Below are 18,758 nucleotides of genomic sequence, written 5' to 3' on the forward strand. Positions count from 1 at the left end.
CATTTTTATATAAACCCCCTACTCCTCTTTACAAAATTTTGATTCAATTAATTCAATTCTTAAAAGAGGTCCTAAGAGAATTCTTTGGGACAAAACAAGAGTTGAATGTGCGTATCACAAAAGAGTAAGCATACAAGACATTCAGGAAAGCCAAGATTTTTATTCAAGGCAACGACAAGCAGCAATATACAAGATTGTAGGACTATTGTGATGAATTATTAGATCAAATCCAGATTCTACAGTTTATATAGAGGCAGAGGTTGACGAGATAAGTGGGAAGGAAAGATTCCAAAGACTTTATATTTGCTTTGCAGCCTTGAAAAAAGGTTTAAAGGCTGGGTGTAGATTAGTACTTGATGTTGATAGTTGCCATCTAAAAGGACCATGTTCTGGAGTACTTTTGATAGCTGTAGCGATAGATGCAAATAACTACATTTATCCTATTGCCTATGCAGTTGTTGAGGTGGAGAACAAGTGCCCTTGGAAGTGGTTTATTAACTTTTTGAAATGCGATCTTAGCATCCATGAACAAAAAAACTAGACATTTATCATTGACCAGCAAAAGGTACATCATATGTCTTTCTTCAATCTTCATTAGAAATCACAGGTGTTTCAATAATTTTATTTATGTTGAGTGACAGGGATTGGGTTTAGCAATCCATGAAATTCTGCCAGGTGTGGAGCACAAGCACTCTGTTAGGCACCTACACAATAACTTCAAGAAACTGCATCCAGGTGAGACATTAAAGGGCATGTTTTGGGCTTGTATCAGATCTACATATATGAATAAATTTGAGAGTGAAATGGATGCATTGAGAAAGTATGATGAACAAGCTCACAAATGATTGCTTAACAATACAACCTTATACCACTGGTCACTGGTCAAGATCACATTTTAGATCCTCGTCGAAATGTGGCATTCTCGTTAATAACTTGTGTGAAAGTTTCAATTCTATCTTATTGGATGCTAGAGAAAAATCCATTATTGGTATGCTTGAGAACATTAGGATATACCTTATGGAAAGATTAAGGACAAAGAGAGAATGAATGAGGAAAAAGAATGATAAAATATATCCAAAAATTGTAAAAAAACTTGAAAAAGCAAAAGATGATGCAAGAGCAAATATTGCAAGATGGTCTGATGTTGATAAATTTGAGGTTATACACATGTATAGAGGTACCTCTATTGTAGATTTAAAACAGCAGGCATGTACTTGTAGGAGATGGGAACTTACTGACATACCATGGTCACATGCTTTATGTTGCATTCCTTTGACTAAAAATGAGCCAGAAAAATTTATGCATCCATGTTACACAAGAGCTACATATCTGATGGTTTATGAGCCAACTATTGGTCCAATCAATGGACCTAACAATTGGAAGAAATTTAACAAAACCCCCTTGAGTGCACCAAAGAAGGTCAAACTTCCTGGTAGGCCTAAGAAAACACGAAGGAGAGAGCCAGATGAGCCAAGGACTGATTCAAAGCGACGTATACGATTGTTTAGGAAGGAAATTATGCAAATGACTTGCACTAACTGCAAGCAAAAGGGACACACCAAGAGAAAATGCCCTAAGATCGTTGGAGTAGAAAATGCAAAATGCAAAGGAAGGGGACCAGCTTTCAACACCAATAGGTGCAAAACATGCAAGATTCTTGATCATAATGTCAGAACTTGTCCATTAGCAGGCCAAAAAACTCAGGACAATGCTAATAAAGCTACTGGTATGACTGTTGTTCATTAATTGTCCTTACATTGCTCTTGAGGACAACTAACCTTTTTTTAATTGTAGTTGATAGTGAGTTTAGAGACACCAATAGGCCCTTACAAAATGAGACAATGGAAGCTTCAAATTCATGTATGAAGTTTGTTCATATTTATATCTTATTTTTTTCTACTATTTCACATCATGACTAGTTATCCTTGTACGTGCTACTTGGTATGACTGTTGGAAAAGATGTACATGACCATATTACTGGAATGGCTGAGGAAATTGAAGTGCAAGCTACTGCTCCAAAAGCAAGTTCTCAGAAAGTGCGTAGGATTCCTTGCCTTCATCTTCCATTGCACCTAGAACAACTACAATTATAATGCAGCAGCAGATACATGCCAACAAGCCATTTTCATTTTTGCATTCAATTTGCTTATCTCCATTTTCAATCCTACATTTTCACGTTCAATACTTCTAAGTTCCGTTAACAGTGAAGCCATCACATTCCTTGTCTTCTGTGGCAAGAATGGATCATACCATAAAAAAAACTTACAAGAGCCACATTTTTGCATTCACAAGTGCTAATTCAGACCATACATTTAGACAAAACATTTACAAAAATTTAGAAAAATATTTACCCTATAATTTTTGCAGCCATGAAGCCTTCTTGAAGGGTTTGACTCTGTCTATGAAGTTACGATTCAACATTCCTCATGGCAATTGCAACACACAATTTTGTCTCTATTGTGGTATTCATCATTCCCTTCATATAGCTGTTTCCTTGATTCTGATAAATTTGAGCTCCCATTCTTCGTGCCTTGATCACTACTTGAGTTTGATGTTTCTTTGGTCCAATTTCTCCTCCGATGCATTTTGCTTGCTGTGATTTTGAACACTAGTTCCAAGAATTGGCAAATATGAACACCAATTTCTTTGGCAGATAAAATGAACTTTTGAATGCTAGCCCAATTTCACCGTTGCCTTTCTCTTTCAATTTATTTGGTGTGTAATTTATCGGATTACACATTTAATTATCGATCCGTCAGTGATATTCCAAAAATACCCCTCTTTTGTCGGTCAATTAGGGTCAGGTTTGATTTTCTTGATGGCACCGCCACAACGCTCCTTAACTGGAAGTGCAAAATAAGTTTAAGTACTAAATTGGACAAAATTAAAAGAGAGGGATCAAATTGACACTAATAAAAAAAGGTTAGGGACTAAATTGGTGATTTTTCCTAAGAAGAAATACATTCAGAAGGAATTGCGACCCACACATGAAAACCCAAAAGACAATCCCACAGCCAAAGTAAGTCTCTGAGCCTATCTATAGTGAAATCCACAGATCCGTTTTGTTAGGCCCACAAGAAAGAGAACAAATATCACAGCTTCGTCTGCTCCAAACAATGCCCTAGGAACTTCAGTTTCATTCTTCTTCTAGTGCAGCAAACTTGAGCCGGTACTCCCTCTCTTCTTCTTAATCTTTGCATTTACAAATCTGCTTTTGATCCACTTTTCTGATTCATTCATTCTTTTATATCTGTGGTTCTTGATTTTTATAGTTGTTGGGGTTCCTGTTTGTGGTTTTAAATGAAATTTTCTGGGTCTTTTTTTTAAATTCTTCTCATTTATTTGAAGTTTCAAGATTTGTGGGAGGTTGATTCTTGACTAATTATATCAAACTTTTGATATCCCACTGATGAAACATTTAGTAATCTGAAAGCTGTGACTATAAATTGGTGCTCCCTTCTGGCAATCCTGATTGCTAAGGTTGAGGAACCATAGCTTCTTCCCAGGTGGATATTAGGCATTCTGAGGGATATGTTTGCTTTTTCCAAATAATCATTACAAAGATTCATTTACCTTAGCCTTAATTTTTCTTTTGATTTAGTTTCTTGTTCTCTCACTTTCCCTCCTTTCTTGTTTTTTTATTTCTCTTGTATGTTTTTTTTTCCCTTTGGAAGGAAAAAAGTTGACAAAGTTCAGAAAGGCTATCCCATTCCAGGGCCAGGATAGGTGGGTACTGGCTCATTTTTCAGCTGTTTACAGTTGCTCTTCAATACTTGTGCTGTCGAGTATGCCCATTGGCCGGCAAAGCCTAGCAAAAACAGTCGGTCAGAAAATAATGGAAGCAGGGCCAAATCCCAATGTGCAAGCTGCCTCTGGTGGCTCCTCATCTTCCGGCCTAATGCCAGAAGGAATGCGAGGAAATGATACAAAGAAAGCCTGCAATGGTAAAATTTCCTGAAAGAGCAGATGGAGAAAGCATGACGGGACAAGTTCATCATAAGGGTCCTCTGCGATAAGCAGATCACGGGTGGGTACACTCACGGAGAAGGGAAACATTAAGTGAGGTGAAACAGTTGCGTATGGTATGATTACAGTCGAGCTGCTAACTTGGATTGGACTAATTGTGCTCACCATGCTTGAGGGAGGGAATGAAAGTTGATAAAGATTTATGTTACATACAATAATTACTTTTATAATAGAGAGAGACACTAAAAGCAAATACTATTCTTTAAATTATTTTTATAAATAAAATCTTTCGTAGTGTTGAAGGCAATTAGCATGTAAAGTTTGTACATTAGATGAAATCCAACGTTAATATCACACACAGAGAATTTACTCAAAATAAATCAACTTTTTTATGGGTGTGAAAGATGAAATTTTTGTTATAAAAAAAAAATTCAGAATTTGAAAAATCCGCAGAGTTCAGAGTTTCAATTACTTCATTTCTCTCGTGCTTTACATGAATAGGAACAAATAAATAAATAAATAGATAAATATAGTTGTGAAACACAAAAGGCAAAAAAAGAACTTACAGCTATTCTTCTCTAAATGCGTTGAATATTTCATTATAGCTTCTCTAAATGCGTTGAATATTTCATTGATTAAATTCTATATGTTCATTGACATTTGTATGTATGTATGTATGTATGTATATACATAGTTAAAGCAAAGCAAAAAATTTAGATAAAGAAAAACAAGTTTAGAAAATTTAAATATGAGGATATTATTGACAATCTTTCACCTTTAATATTATTGACACATGATCTCACTATCACTTCAGAGTGCTAAACGATATTTTGAAAACCTCAAGAAAGCTAGGTGATATTTCATGAAACTTTAGGGGAGGTTTCTGAATTTATCCCATAATATTTTATTTGTATTATTAACACATTTTCTAATTTATTTTTTATATTCTCAATGATTTTTTTATTTCAAATACATTACATTATAAAAAACACGAAAGTAAATATTTTAAATAATATACTATCCAAGCACACTTGTATTTGCCACAAGTCCAAGGCTTCAATTTTGGAATCATATATTTGGACTACACTGCCAGTCAACTTACTGCTTGTGTTGGTCTATACAAAATACTGACCCTAACTCCCTTTTAAGCTTCCTACCTTCTTGTTTTTCAATGTTGCGCTTCAAAACAGCCATGAAATTAACATAAAATCTACTGTCAAAAAGTGGTGACTCACAAATCTTAACCAACATATTATTTTTCTTTTTCTTTTCATTCATCAAATAATTCTTGGTTCTTTTCTGGTAATCCAGTCGCAAAAATATTAATTTTTAAGACTTGTCATTGAGATTCCATTTCTTGATGAAAACAGAACAAGTTATTCTCGTTTTTCTTGTGGTTCCCTTAACTTAAAAAGTTAATCAAAGCAGGCAACCAGGTAAACAGTTAGAATTTTTAGATGTATTCTGCTTTCAAACATCCATTCCTGTACTGCATACAAGGCAAACAAATAGCAAACAGAAAAAAAAATATATAGCACAGAGAGAAACTCCTGATGTTCGGCAACTACAAACCTTGCATCTCTAAACTAGTATACTCAGTCCCATTGGCAGCCCTTATCTTAATCAGTTTCTAGGATTTCTAATACTTCGTCCATACATATGTACATAGCAGCAGCTCTTGATTTAGACCATCAGCTTCTAGTCTTGGTGATGATGGTTCAACAACCCCACCACATTGCAGCCCTTTGATCAGGAGGAGCTTCTGCTCCATTGGCTGATGATGTTTGATAGTCAAATTGCAGAACATGATCATTCTGTTCCAGTTTTTAAACTTGTTGATCCTTCTTCACCTCCTGCAACTCTCTGTTCTTGATTCTGGCGATGAGCTTCTGTTTTGGTTGATGATGGTTGTTCATCACCCAATTGAGATAGTAATGGACTAAGATCAACAACTTCCACTTTATTTGACAATGTATTGTAACTTGCTTTTGGACTCTTGCCCCGTTACATGATTCCAATTTGTCTATGACTAAAAATTCACATCTCTTATTAAGGAGAAATGTAACGAAAACGGTTTTTAAGGGAATTGCTACCTGCAAACTCATTTCATTGGTCTCTTTCAACAGCAAATTGAAAACCCTTTGCTTTTCATGGTAAGTTGAAACCTTCTCTAACTCCTAAATGGTAAAAGTAGGTCAAATTTTTTTAGCTCAATTCAGAGAAACTCAAACTGTTTGGAAAACTACACAGTAGAATAAAGAGCATACCAAATTTAATATATTGTTCTGTTCCATCAAGTGACGTAACTCCCGCGTCAACCGGAAAACCTATAAAATATTAATGCAAGAATACAAGGCCGTATTTGGATGGATAAATTTTATATACGCTGACAGCATATTTATATTTGACATAAATCATATCATATTAGCACAATAATTTTTTTCCAAAAACTTTTCAGAAAATACAATCGCAACAACCTCCAAGCAAAACAACAAAGATGTACTTATGTGATATTTGGACTGCATACAAAAAAAAAAAAGAAAAAGAAAAAGAAAATCAAGAAAGCCCAACATATACCTTAAATAAAACTAGAAACAAGAAACACAAGCAAAGCCATCAAGAACAGCAGCATGGAGCATCAAGATTGCTATGAAAATAGCCCAAATGATCAACAGGACTTGTCGAGAAGTATATGATCACTTTTTAGTAAGATGGTAACACAGAGTTAATTGCTTAGGTATTTATAGATGAAGATTTGGAGTTTGTCTTCATAATTGAAAATTTTTCGATAACAACAGTTGGGATATGTAGATTAATTAATAAAGTTTTACCAAGTCATTGGTAATTTGGTAGAGAAGCAGATAAGAGACGAAATCTTTAATTAAATGTAAAGGCCTTCGATTTTCAGCAATTCTGAAATTCGACCGTTGCTGATATAGAGAATTCAAGTTAATCAGAAATTTTATTAATATCACAACCGTAGTTTCCCTTCATGCACTAGCGTCGTCATAACCTTTCCCTGCATTCTTGTAATTTTTTTCCCCTATAATCATTCCTTTGTAACGATCATAATGACCATTTTTCCAGAGACGTTGGAAATTATTGTGACACCAAAGCATAAATAGCAAAAGCCTCTTCTGACTGATGTTGCATCCTCATGAATAACAGCAGTATAGACAAATTAAGAGGGCACAGAATTAAATTAACCTCACTGATGGTATCATGATCCTGTGGACTGGGTGGTGGAGGGGACAAAATATTAATCCCTGATCTTGTCTTTTTGAAAAGCCATGACTGGTTCAGTGAAACTCTAGGACAAGTTCTTATAAGTCCAGGAAGTTGCAGTAAAATATCTGCAACTCTTTTCTCTTCGTTGGAGAAGTCACCATGATTTATGGTAACTCTCTTCAATTCTCTGAAGAACATATCATCATCATCATCGTCTTTGCTTAATAATGATTCTTCCTCCTCAACCTCCTTGTCCTTGATTAATGGTTCTTCACAGGAGCTCATATTTGTTCTTTGGAATTTTCTTGACCTGCTAATAAAATTTAATGGTTCTTCAGAAGAGCTCATATTTGTTCCCTGGAATTTTCTTGACCCACTGATAAAATTCAACGAGGAAGAAAAATATGATGGGAGGAAAGAGTCGGATATGTGTTCATGCATCAAGAGGTTGCTAGCACGAGTTCATGAGGATTGAAACACTGACAATGCCATAAAGAGCTTGTATTTGCTTTCGCTTGGTTGAGGGCTTTGAGACCGAGCATGGCTCTATGAGGCTATTTCTCTTTTCTTTTCTTTCTCTTCTAAATGTGCCAATTTTTTGAGAAATTTCCGACATTCCCTTAAATTTCCTTTTTCTTTTCATGTTTATTCGTTTCACCGAACCTTTTACTTAAAAGGGGCATACTCACAATATAGAAGCAATTACCAACAAAATTAAGTCAGACGGGATAGAAAACGAAACTGAACTTGAATCCTATTAATGTTGCTCTCCTAATATCATTCATCCAGTGGACGTGATGCAAAAACAATGGAGGAGGAGAGGGTTAAAGGCTAAGATGAAGAAACTTTAGGTTCCTTTAAGTAGGTAAAAGCCCAAAAATGCCACCCAAAAAATGTCAAAGCCAGAAAAGAAGAAACTAAAAGAGTGAAAGAAAGAAGAAGCAGATGAATTTTGAGCAGAGCCCTCCAAAGAAAAGCTCAAACGAGTCCTGTGATAAGGTTCTTTTTTGGTACACATTATGGTGTTCTTTTCTGTCTCTATCCATCCCCCAAAAACATATGGTTTTATTTTGTTTAAAGGTGCAGAGAAAGAGGAAGAGTGAGGAGGAGGAGGAGAAAAAGAAGAAGGGAGGCTAAAGAAACTGAGCCAACAGCTAAGAAAAGGGAAAAGAAAGTGTATGATTTGCCTGGTCGGAACTCAGAAGAGAGACCTCCTGAAGATATACTTCCATAATTTTTTTTTTTTAAATCCATGTGTGTCTGTCTTGGGTACTTTGTAACACTGACCATTATCGTCTTTTGATGTGCAGAGAGACCCTTTAAGGATTTTCTACAAGAATTTATATAAGCATCCTGGAAATGTTGTCAGCGGGTGCATAGGCATCCGTTTGGTCGGTAGTAATTCAGTTCCCTCTAAATTCTTTTTGGGTCTCTTCACGTCCCCCTCCCCCTAGTATAGAGTAAGTAGAGGTCTATCGTATCCGGAAAAAAAAAAAAGTACCAAACTGTGCAATGGCAGCAATCTGGTATGGATATTTCCCCCTTAAAGCTTCTCTGCATCTTTCAATATTTCTTTTTTTGAATGCCTTTGTTAGTAGTTTGTTCGAAAAAGATTTTAGGCCTTCGTGTTCATTGCAACTACAACTCAAAGAATGGTAGCTGGAGAGCTGTCATGGCTAGAGATTCTACTCGTCTTAATACAGGACTTGAGGAATTGTCACGAATGTCTGTAAATATTTTTTTGTAGCTTTTATTGTTTGTCTCCCTTGCTCTCTAAATTAACAACTAAAAGGAAAAAGAAATAGCTAGTATATGTAAACTGTGATAAGAAAGAAGAGGGCGACACACTTTCAGAGTGCTGTTTCAAATCCGGGTAAGGTTAATCATTCATCTTCTAGCAAGATTTCAAGCCAAGCTTGCAGTGATGACAATTGCCTGATATTGGCCTGGCCTCGCATCTTCAGCCAAAACTAATCTGGGAATTGGGATGGTCTTAAAATGATTAAAGAACCGTCTCTTGCTACCTAAGAAAGATAACTTAGTACGTAGCATGGTTCATGGAAGATTTCAGAGCTCTTTACAACAAACTCAAGTGATATCGTTCTGGATTGAAATTGGTTTGTCTAAGATTGATGGATGATACCCTCCACTCTCTGTTTGATTCTCCTTTTGTGTACACTCTGTTAATGCCAATTGTGAATAGACAACTTGATGCACTTGTGCAATATGCAGAAGGATGATACCGCAATTTTAATTTAAAAAGGATAAAGTAGCAAAATCACTCTTTATGATTTGTTACATGTTCAATTTAACTCCCTTTGATTTATAAACCTATTCTACTATAACTCTCTGTGATTTCAACTAAATTGAAAATTAGGCTTCCTACCTTGCAGGGGTTATGTTCATGTCAGCACTTAATTGAAATCAAGATTTGGAACCCATGACTTTGCAAGTGTGTGGATGGATTTGCATACTACGAAAGAGGGTTTTAAGCATAGAGTTCTGAAGATAGTGTGGAATTATAATTATGGCTAGGTTCTTGTTTAACTGTATTTTGTTCAACGCTGCAAACCACAACGGCCGGGAATTAGGATGGAAATCAGCTGTCAAAGTGGTCAATCAAAAAGGCATGCCATTCAGATTCCGTTTGTTTCTTGATTAGGAAAACAATAAGCTACTTTCCTTTTTGTGCTCCTTTTTTTGTACCCTTTTGAGTTTCAAGTTAATCAGACCAGGCAAGCATCTATACGTTCAAACTTCAGATGCCCCCTTCCCTCAGACATCCACCCCTATATAGCCGCAACAAGGCAAGCAAGAAAAGAAAAGAAAAATGAAAAATGCAAAATGAAAGAAAATGAAAAACAAATCTAGTATTCTATAATCATTTTCAATGCAATTCTGTTTGAACACCGTCTTCTTTAGATTTGTATGAAGTATAACTCTTTAGAATTTCAGAGAGAGAGAGAGAGAGAGAGTAGCATCGAGACAAACATTCCTGTGAAGTTCTGCAACTACAAAGCTTGCATCTCTAAAGCAGTATGCTCAGTCCCATTTCTGGAGGATGCTACAGATTCCCTATTATCACTAACAGCAGCCATCTCTTGGATGGGAGGAGGATTAACAATGGTCATTGGCATGGCACCATCATCAGAAAGGCGGCCTTTCATCTCCCTGTGCTCCTGGCACAGGGCACACCAATGCGTGCAGCAGTGTACTAGGCAGGGGTCACATGGCGAGTTCTACAGAAGTAGTGAATAGTATAAGATTTGTCGGCAAACATAAATAACATGCTGCACATTCTCTCTACTTCATCAGGCATGAGTCTAACATACAGCTTCAAGACATATTCTCTAAAATGTACCTTTTTTGATCGCTCATCCAGTAAGAATCATGAGCAAATTTGAGGTGCTTGATAAGCATTGAATTGAAATATTTTAGAAACCAATTCACTGCTTAAAAGCTTCATTCTTTGCTCCCAAAAGCCAGTAAAAAATGTTCAAAGAATAAAGCACACAGTGCATAAGAGAAAAAAAGGGGGGGTGGGGGGTGGGGGGGACATAGACTGAATGACACAAAAACTCAATCTCATGTAACAACAGTCATCATGCAGCCAACATGTGGCAGGGATTATTTTAGACCTCAAATCCAATTACAGCATCTCCATTTGGTATAAGAAATAAAAAGGTGTGGCTGAACATGAATAATACTGAAGTCAGGAAATACAGGGAATTGGAGACGGATAACTAAATTAGGGAGAAAAACAAATGAGGAACTTGCAACCAAGAGCCACCAACAAATTGGATAGTGTAACGTACTAATAATTCAGAAAACCATGAAAGCAAGTTTCAGGATGTCTTTAGATGGAGGATTCTTTGTTTGACACGAATAACCCAGGTGATAGGTATAGAGGGTGTCATCTTTTCAGTTTTTAATTTAACAGTTGGAATGTTATGTATTCTTTCAGGAGGGTGTGTCTTATCAAATTAAATTTGAATTCAACAGCTTATGACAGAAGAAACCAAGTTCGAGATTCTTATCTCAGTTAGTGCTCACACAAAAGCAAAGAGAAGCATGGGTGTTTACCTTGAGATGATATTTCTTCTGTAGCGCCTGTCTAACAAGGCCAGTGTATATTCCACACATCCACCAACTAAATAACAAGCCTTCACAAAAAAGAAATGACGTCCTAGGATCAATGCCATAGAAGACTGCTGTTGCAGCCGCAAGTGCAATCCCACCCTCAACAAAAATAGCATGACAAACACAAGGTGTCGTCCAGGGAGTATCTTCTCTCAACTTCTCTATATTGCGCCCAAATAAGACACAGGGGCAAAAAAGTCCTGTCCAGCCTGGAAAGTCACAGAAAAAGTAGTAAATCGCGGTTGGAAATGAAATGTACAATGAAGAAAACTCTCAACTGCTAAGACAAAACAATGCAAATATGACGTAAGATGCGGTTGGCACTCAATGAAGTACAACCCTTGAAATTCCAAGCTATTCTACAGTTATCTGATGCTTTAAGACACATCCAGCACTAAAACTAAGGAGATAGATGAAGTAGCAACATGCGTCAAACAGCGCAATACATCATTAGAAGAAAATGACCGGTGGAATTGGAGAAACAAGCGCATATGCAAGTCTAATTATAAGGACGAAAAACAGAAGATCTTGTTCTTAAAGAATAAAACAAAAGACATTGCTCTAAACCAAAAAACAATCATACAGCATCAGCAATAATTCAGCAAGCTTCCGAATTCAACAACTATTACCCAAAAGGCAGAGACAGGACTATAGTTGCGTGAATCCACAAAGAACATCTAAAATTTACTCAGGATGCAGAGACTACAACTTCATGTCATACCAAAGATGTACTCCTGTTTCAAATAAAATGTCTTGATATAATTGGACAGGGCTATCATGGAAGACTAGGAAATAACGTTATTTGTTTAAAGACAAAGGGGGAAAATGAGAGCCCAACTTCATTAGTTAATCAAAATTTCATTATCCAATGACGATATATGGGATTAATACCAGTTTCAACTGAAAGGTAAGTAGATATGACTTTTTGTGAATACAGTATCTCCAGGAACCAGAATTTTGTAGTTCAAAGTTTCCACTGAAGAAAAAAAAGAGTACTTTAGGGACCAAAAAAAATTAAGTAATTAGACATTCAACTTGGGATTAAAGGATAACCGATTTCAAAACATGGGATATGTAGCAGCAAAATTTGGCTGCTGGATAGCGAGTTATGAAGCTCATGACAGCCACATATTAGACAAAAATATTTTTTCCCCAGGGTCCAGTAAAGGTGGTTCCCCAGGTAAACTTACAACTTTCTGTATCTTCAGCACAGCCAAAAATCCCTGTTGTCCATGGTTCATCTGCAGGAGGCTCAAAGCTTTCAGGTAAAGGCTGTCCACATTCATTGCACTTGCGAACTTCCAACTGCCCATTTGAAGATAGAAATCCAAAACGTGTCATTATCAACCATGAAAATTATCAAACAAAAACAATGTTTCTGAATTTGTGCATAGCATGATGCAAATTGAGCACTTGAGAAGCAGAAGCAGAGGGGGTGGAGAACAGGAGAAGGGTAACACCAATACTTTTCCCAACTTAAAAAATTTTTTCTTCCCTGCCCCGTTCTCTTTCCTATACCTGAATTAAAAATGTCCAATCCAAAAGGTACATTATGTAAAAAAAAGGTCTACTCACTAATTCCTTCCATCAGATTCAGATCCTGCACAATGGCACTAATGGTACATTTCCCACCATAAAACTGCTGTATCCACATTACATGATAACAGGATCAGACTATTACAGGAAAATCTTACCAAGAAAACATATGATGTAGACACTTTCATCCCACCATATTCATAGGTAATATACCCTATACAAAACCATCATCTTTATCATCTTTTCTTTGTTATATCAAAACCCGTATCAACAACACTCAAGCCTTAATTCTCCGATGCGCATTGCCTCAAAAACACGATTTGTAGAAAGAAATCAAATATTACTTCTATATATGTATAATACCTGAGGGACTTCAATGGGTTGATTTAGCTCGCCTGGCTTGATGTCCTCTAATGGGGCTTGATCTTTTGTCAACTTCACATACCTTGACGGATTTCCCGCATCCGCCATCATCTGATCTCTAAACCAAATTCATTTAAAAAAAAAAAAAATCAAATCCAACCCTTATCAAAACGAAACCATCCAAAAAAAAAAATCAAACGCAACGAAATCGGGAGAAAATTGCATGCCTTACCAATCTAAATTCCAAGTCACCACTGATCAGAAATGTTGGAAATTGCTAGCTGATATTAAGTCAAAGACGCGTTTAGTAACTTCTGAGTCCTAGTTTAAAACAGTAAAAAATGGCAAAAATTTTTAATCTTTTTTTGCTCAGAGAATTCAATAACGTGTACTAGTAAAATTTTCAATACTCCAGTGAACAGTCAACTCTGCTGGGGAATTTTATACTACTAGACAAGACGAGGCAAGTCCTCTGCCAGCAGTCATTCTTGAAGCCAATGAGGAACTGCCACGTAACCCAAAAAGAATGCAAATAACATTTTGTCGAGACCGCCATTGGCAAGATCAAAGTAATCTAGGATAAGATATAGTGAAGAAGGACATCTTGGGAGGAAAAAGAGGGAAAAAAAAAGTTACAAAATTATAGGTTTATTTATAGAGAAAATTCCCAAAAAAAAAAAAAAGAAATAAATGAGAATGCAGATCAGAGCTTACCGTTTTTTTTTCTCCTTGAAGTTGTGGGTTGATTGAGGATTGACGAGAAGAGAGGAGGAGGAGAAAGATTTTGACAAACCGAATACCCCAAACCAGTTTCAGAAGCAAATGTAGAATTGTTGTCAAAACATTTGAAAACAAGTTGTTGGCTGTTTTTGAAAACAACCACCGTATTTCTTGTCAAAACATTTCTGGTACTGTCAAATTACGTTGGTGCCCCTAAACCCTGTATATATATTTTTTGTTGCAATAATAATAATATATTTATAGTCTAATCCATCATATTCTATCCAACTAAACCAAAGGATTGTTTTGACACTCTCATTAATTTTTTTTTTTTTTTATTGTAGATGAGTTTCAAACCCTTGTTCGAACCTTTGACCTACAGGTTAAAAGAGGATTTAATCCTATTCCTTTGGGGACTTAATTCTCCCTAAACCCTAAATTGTTAGCAAGATTTCTGATTTTGCTGGTGGACTGGATGGGTTTTAGCTTAAAACTCCTTAGGAGTTTGTCAAAGTAATAATGAGAATGCTATAATACTTTTTAATGGTTATTCAATAATTTCTAATTCTCAACTAAGTTGGCACCTTCTTGGATCCTCATTTAATAGACACTTGTACAGTAAGCAAATTCTTAGCCAGTTTGCCTAAATTTTTATGACTTATTTAATAGAAATTTGAACATTTGTTTTTAGAAATTTAAACTTTTAGTTTTAACATTCCTTTAGACTCCAAATCAGGTCGAATCCAAAAGATTTAATTCTTAAAGTCTCAAGTTAAGTTAAAATAGTGATATCAGATGAAATAGCTCACATAGTAAAATTTGAATTTAAAATATCTAATTTATAAGTTTTCAATTTTAATCACTAGATTGATTGAGGCCTTGTTAGGGACTTTCTTCTACTCTTGAGTCACCTAATTATAGAATCAATTCCAATGTCATGTTATTAGCCAATAAATAGATTCAAATGGCAAACTCACCCGTGCCTTACTAGGTTTGACATAATTTGTGAGAGAGAGCAAGTTTGGCTTATTTTTTTACTGTCAATTTAGTCCTTACATAATTTTTTTGACCAATTTAATCCCTATACTTATTTATCGGTTCCAATTAAGGAACTCCGCGGTGGCGCCACCTTGTAATTCCAATCAAACGTCTAATTGAACACTTAAGCAAGGGTATTTCGGGTACTTCACTGCTGGGGCTCCTTTTCAGAAGTAAAAATCAAAACCAAAAGTGACCGGCACACTTTTATCACCACTGAAAAAAACCCACCTAAAACCTCAACTTTTTCTTGCAAGATTTCAGTCGATTTCAAAGGATGCGGGTGGTCAAGATTGTTTGTTTTTCCCCTTGCATTTGAAAATTTTGGCACAAGCTAGACAAATAGTCAAACGCACGCACTTTTTCTCTCAATTACTCAATTTATCAATCAAATCAATGGCTGAAAAATTGAAATATAACAATCAATCTAACGGAATAATACCGAATAGATGATCGAAAAATATGGAATAACAATAGCAGTAATGCGAAAATGGTAAAAAATAAATAATAGCAAACAATGAAAGTCGTCAATGGTCGCTAGCTAAATCTAACACAAGAAATTCAAGGCAATCGACAAGAACTACTGCAAAAGATGGAGCAGAGTTTGGTGGAGGAGGAGCTGAGACACTAGCTGGAGAACCAGACGGAGATGGAGTGGCAGAGCCCGAAGGTGACGTGCTAGGAGAGCTAGATGGTGGTGGGGTGGAAGAGCTAGAAGGTGGAGTTGCGCTGATCGATGAAGGAACAGGAGCAGAGGCAGGGCCGGATGGAGGCCTGGTGGGGGCCGGAGTTGGTGATGGAGTGGCAGCAGTTCCGGTGACGTTGATGGCTAGCTTTTGGCCGAGTAAGCAGTGTCGAGGGAAGGTGCATATGTAGAAATGTTGACCTGGGGTGGTCAGGGTAATTCTGGTTGGACCAGTGTTCATTGTGGTTTCGATGGCAGAGGTGTTGCAGGAATCATTGGCTGACTTTGATGTCACCACAGCAACATCATGAGCTCCAGTTGTAAAGTTGAACACTGCATTATTAATGCAATATTGTCAGTAACTGCAGCCAGTCCCCGGCCTAGACACGTGGCAGCCCGGAAAGTCCAGAGCTAAGCTTGGATCCCAAACCCATGGGAACCATCCTGGGGCACACCGTCGCTAGGGCTCCGAAGGGTTCCAGAGAACAATCCCGCAGAGGGCGAGGAGAATCCCCCTCAGCGGGAGATTGACACTATTTCGGGCAGATCCCGAAACGTACGGAGGTCGGACTCTCAAGTAGGTATAAATGGTAACGCACACTAACTGTACAAGGTATGCTCACTATTGGCAAATTACTCCCGACTGTTTTACTTCCCGTGAATTCCACTCACCGGAGGACTAACTTGACCGTCGGAGTGCCCCCGGGGACAATCTCGGGACTCTCCTGTTAGTCACCCTAGAAACCTTTTCTTGTTTGTTTTGCAGGGTTTGGACACGCTCTTCTCATCAGCATGCCGAGCTCAGTAGGTCAGCTCGGTCCGGGGAAGCTCAGTGCTTCTTCAGTTGGCGCCGTCTGTGGGAACGAAAGGTAAGTGTAGTTGTGTTGATGGCGAGAACGCGTTCCAAGCGAATCATAGAGAACACCGATCCCGGAGCCGGTGAGGGGTCCTGGCGAAAGGAGACCGAGGCGACTCGGGACGCTGGGGGCTCAGCCCTTTCGGGGAATGGAGATAGCAGATCCTCCAATTCGTGACGGAGAAGCTCCCCATGTTGGAAGACATGATCCGACAGGCGAAGGAGGAGGTGAAACTGGGGGCGCACAAACCTCCAAAACGAAGGAGAAGGAGACGGAATCACCCCTCATTCCCTCAGAAGATGAGTCACGGGACCAGTTCCCCAGAAGGAAATAGCCACGGACTCCCCCTCGGCCACGAGCCTCAGTGGTCGGAGATAGCGAGAGGTATCCCCGCGACCGATCCGCTGGGAGCTGACCGAGAAATCCTTCCCAGTGGAAGCCCGCGTGGAACGAGCCTGAACGCTCCTCCGACCGATCTGTCAAGAGCCGACCGCTCAACTTTCCCCAGTGGAATCTTGTCCAAGATGAACTCGCGCAGATCTTGCGCCCGCAATTGTACGAGAACAATTACACAGTCTCGCCCTTTACCCGAGAGATAGAGGATTACCCGCTACCCCGAAAATTCAAGATCTCGAACAGAGCTGTATGACGTTTCGACCGATCCGGAAGACCACCTCTCGGTCTTCCTGACGCACATGCGTCTGCAAACAGCTGCGGATGAAATCCGTTGCAAGACCTTCCCCATGTTTCTGAAGAAAGGGCCCGGCTCTAGTTTCAGGGTCTGGCACCGGGGTCTATCCGAAGTTTCCCCGAACTGGCTAGGCAGTTCGTCGCCCAGTTCGTCTCTTCGAAGACTTATTCGAAAAATGCGGCTCACCTGATGGCAATCAGGCAGAAGCCGGACGAGTCATTGAGAAATTTTATGGCCCGCTTCAACACGGAGAGCCTGCAGATCAGGGACAAGGATGAAAAGGTGGTAATGGCCGCCTTTATGAACGGACTCAGGGCAGAGGAGCTCTTCTGCAAGTTGGCCGACAAGCCTCCCAGAGACCTGGAGGAGCTCTTGACTAGGGCGCACGCAGCCGCTAACGCAGAGAAGGCGGCACTCCTGAAGAGGGAGTCGGATTGGGAGCTCAGAAATCGGAGAGGACGGCGAAACCACCCCGAAAGCAAGGATGGTCCGGCCAAGAAGAACGTTTTTTACCGACTCTCAAAGGAGAAAACCCCCGTTCAACCGTCGCTTCCGGAAAAAGGGTACATCCCTGACTCGAGCCAGAGTCCGGATCCTGGCCGTCATGGAGGCGAAGGGCCTAGGGGAATGGCCGCCTAAGATGGGGACATCCCGGAACAAGAAAAATCAGGACCGGTATTGTGCCTTCCACCGTGACGTCGAGCATGACACGGAGGGGTGATGGGCCCTGCGGAAGGAGATCGAGAATCTGATCCAGCGTGGCTTCCTGGGACGATTTGTGCGGCAAGACCGATTAGGCCAGGAGCCAGGACGGACCTACGGCGGAGACAGGGGCGAGGGCCAGCGTCGCGACCGCCCTGAGCGGCATGACATTCCTCGAGGCCGCTCCCCCGACCAGGACACCCAGGATAGGGGTGGGCACAGGTCGGGTACCCCACCCCTAACATGATTTGGCTGACCCGACCCTAATATATCGGATCAGACATTTTGCGACCCTAACCCGCTCCTAATATTTTCGGGTACCCGAATAGCGGATACTCAAAAAAAGGGGCGGGTCATAGGGTACCCGCCCCAAAAAAAACTATTTTTCAATAAAAAAAAATTATTTTCTACTTAATATCAACATATTTTTCAATAAAAAAACATGCTTTTCCAATTAATATTGGTAGAGATATTGTAATTAAAGTCCATACATCACCATTCTCACACATTTCATCCAATAATCAAATTGATCTCATAAATTTAGTACATATTAGAATATCTAATAAACAAAACGAAGTTTCATAATAATTTTGAATACATTACCATTTTCACACATTTCATACTTCTACAACACAACAAACACAAGGATAATAAGTATTTGGTAACTTCCCCAAGGATAATATGGTACAAGACCGCATCTCAAATAAGTCAATTGTGAAATCAAGTTCGGAAAAGAATTGAATAGAACTAATTATTTTTAAAAAAAATATAACCAAAAATAATGTTAAAAATCTTTCCCAACTTCTTTACATCTTTGGAATAGACCTTATGG

At 38.5% G+C, this 18,758-nt stretch overlaps 1 protein-coding gene, 2 long non-coding RNA genes and 1 other non-coding gene across 9 annotated transcripts; 3 read left to right on the top strand and 1 right to left on the bottom strand.

The window, feature by feature from the left end:
- Positions 1–1,762: 1,762 nt before the first annotated feature.
- Positions 1,763–2,021, top strand: LOC140035284 (uncharacterized). The gene is made up of 2 exons (XR_011839290.1): positions 1,763–1,860; positions 1,960–2,021. It is a non-coding gene; the product is annotated as an uncharacterized lncRNA (long non-coding RNA).
- Positions 2,022–2,859: 838 nt separating this feature from the next.
- LOC113727087 (uncharacterized) lies at positions 2,860–4,273 on the top strand. The gene is made up of 2 exons (XR_003457689.2): positions 2,860–3,169; positions 3,675–4,273. It is a non-coding gene; the product is annotated as an uncharacterized lncRNA (long non-coding RNA).
- LOC113728326 (small nucleolar RNA snoR130) lies at positions 3,402–3,531 on the top strand. Its single transcript, XR_003458054.1, has one exon. It is a non-coding gene; the product is annotated as a small nucleolar RNA snoR130 (small nucleolar RNA).
- A 5,776-nt stretch (positions 4,274–10,049) lies between the features above and the next one.
- Positions 10,050–14,098, bottom strand: LOC113727088 (cell number regulator 6-like). Of its 6 annotated transcripts, none has more exons than XM_027251069.2 (6): positions 13,948–14,098; positions 13,466–13,554; positions 13,234–13,351; positions 12,525–12,639; positions 11,278–11,543; positions 10,050–10,433 (listed from the first exon to the last, which is right to left on the bottom strand). In XM_027251069.2, exons 3-6 carry the CDS (start codon positions 13,342–13,344, stop codon positions 10,206–10,208), a joined length of 720 nt encoding a protein of 239 aa, XP_027106870.2. In that variant the 5' UTR covers positions 13,345–13,351; positions 13,466–13,554; positions 13,948–14,098; the 3' UTR covers positions 10,050–10,205. The 6 variants fall into 6 exon arrangements, with proteins under 6 accessions (XP_027106870.2, XP_071931704.1, XP_027106871.2 ...); XM_072075603.1 differs by having other exon boundaries at positions 13,234–13,344; positions 13,948–14,085; XM_027251070.2 differs by having other exon boundaries at positions 13,466–13,514; positions 13,948–14,067.
- Between the last annotated feature and the right edge of the window lie 4,660 nt (positions 14,099–18,758).

Source organism: Coffea arabica, chromosome 2c, assembly GCF_036785885.1.
Source record: "Coffea arabica cultivar ET-39 chromosome 2c, Coffea Arabica ET-39 HiFi, whole genome shotgun sequence".
In the NCBI taxonomy this organism is placed as follows: Eukaryota; Viridiplantae; Streptophyta; class Magnoliopsida; order Gentianales; family Rubiaceae; genus Coffea; species Coffea arabica.

What these genes read in the sequence shown, in the direction of transcription:
- LOC113727088 (XM_027251069.2), bottom strand. Translation starts at nt 13,344, where the DNA reads ATGATGGCGGATGCGGGAAATCCGTCAAGGTATGTGAAGTTGACAAAA. An exon ending in TGCTGAAGATACAGAAAGTT is followed by an intron (nt 11,544 to 12,524) that starts GTAAGTTTACCT and finishes GTGACTTTCCAG; the next exon opens with GCTGGACAGGACTTTTTTGC. An exon ending in AGAAGAAATATCATCTCAAG is followed by an intron (nt 10,434 to 11,277) that starts GTAAACACCCAT and finishes CTACTTCTGTAG; the next exon opens with AACTCGCCATGTGACCCCTG.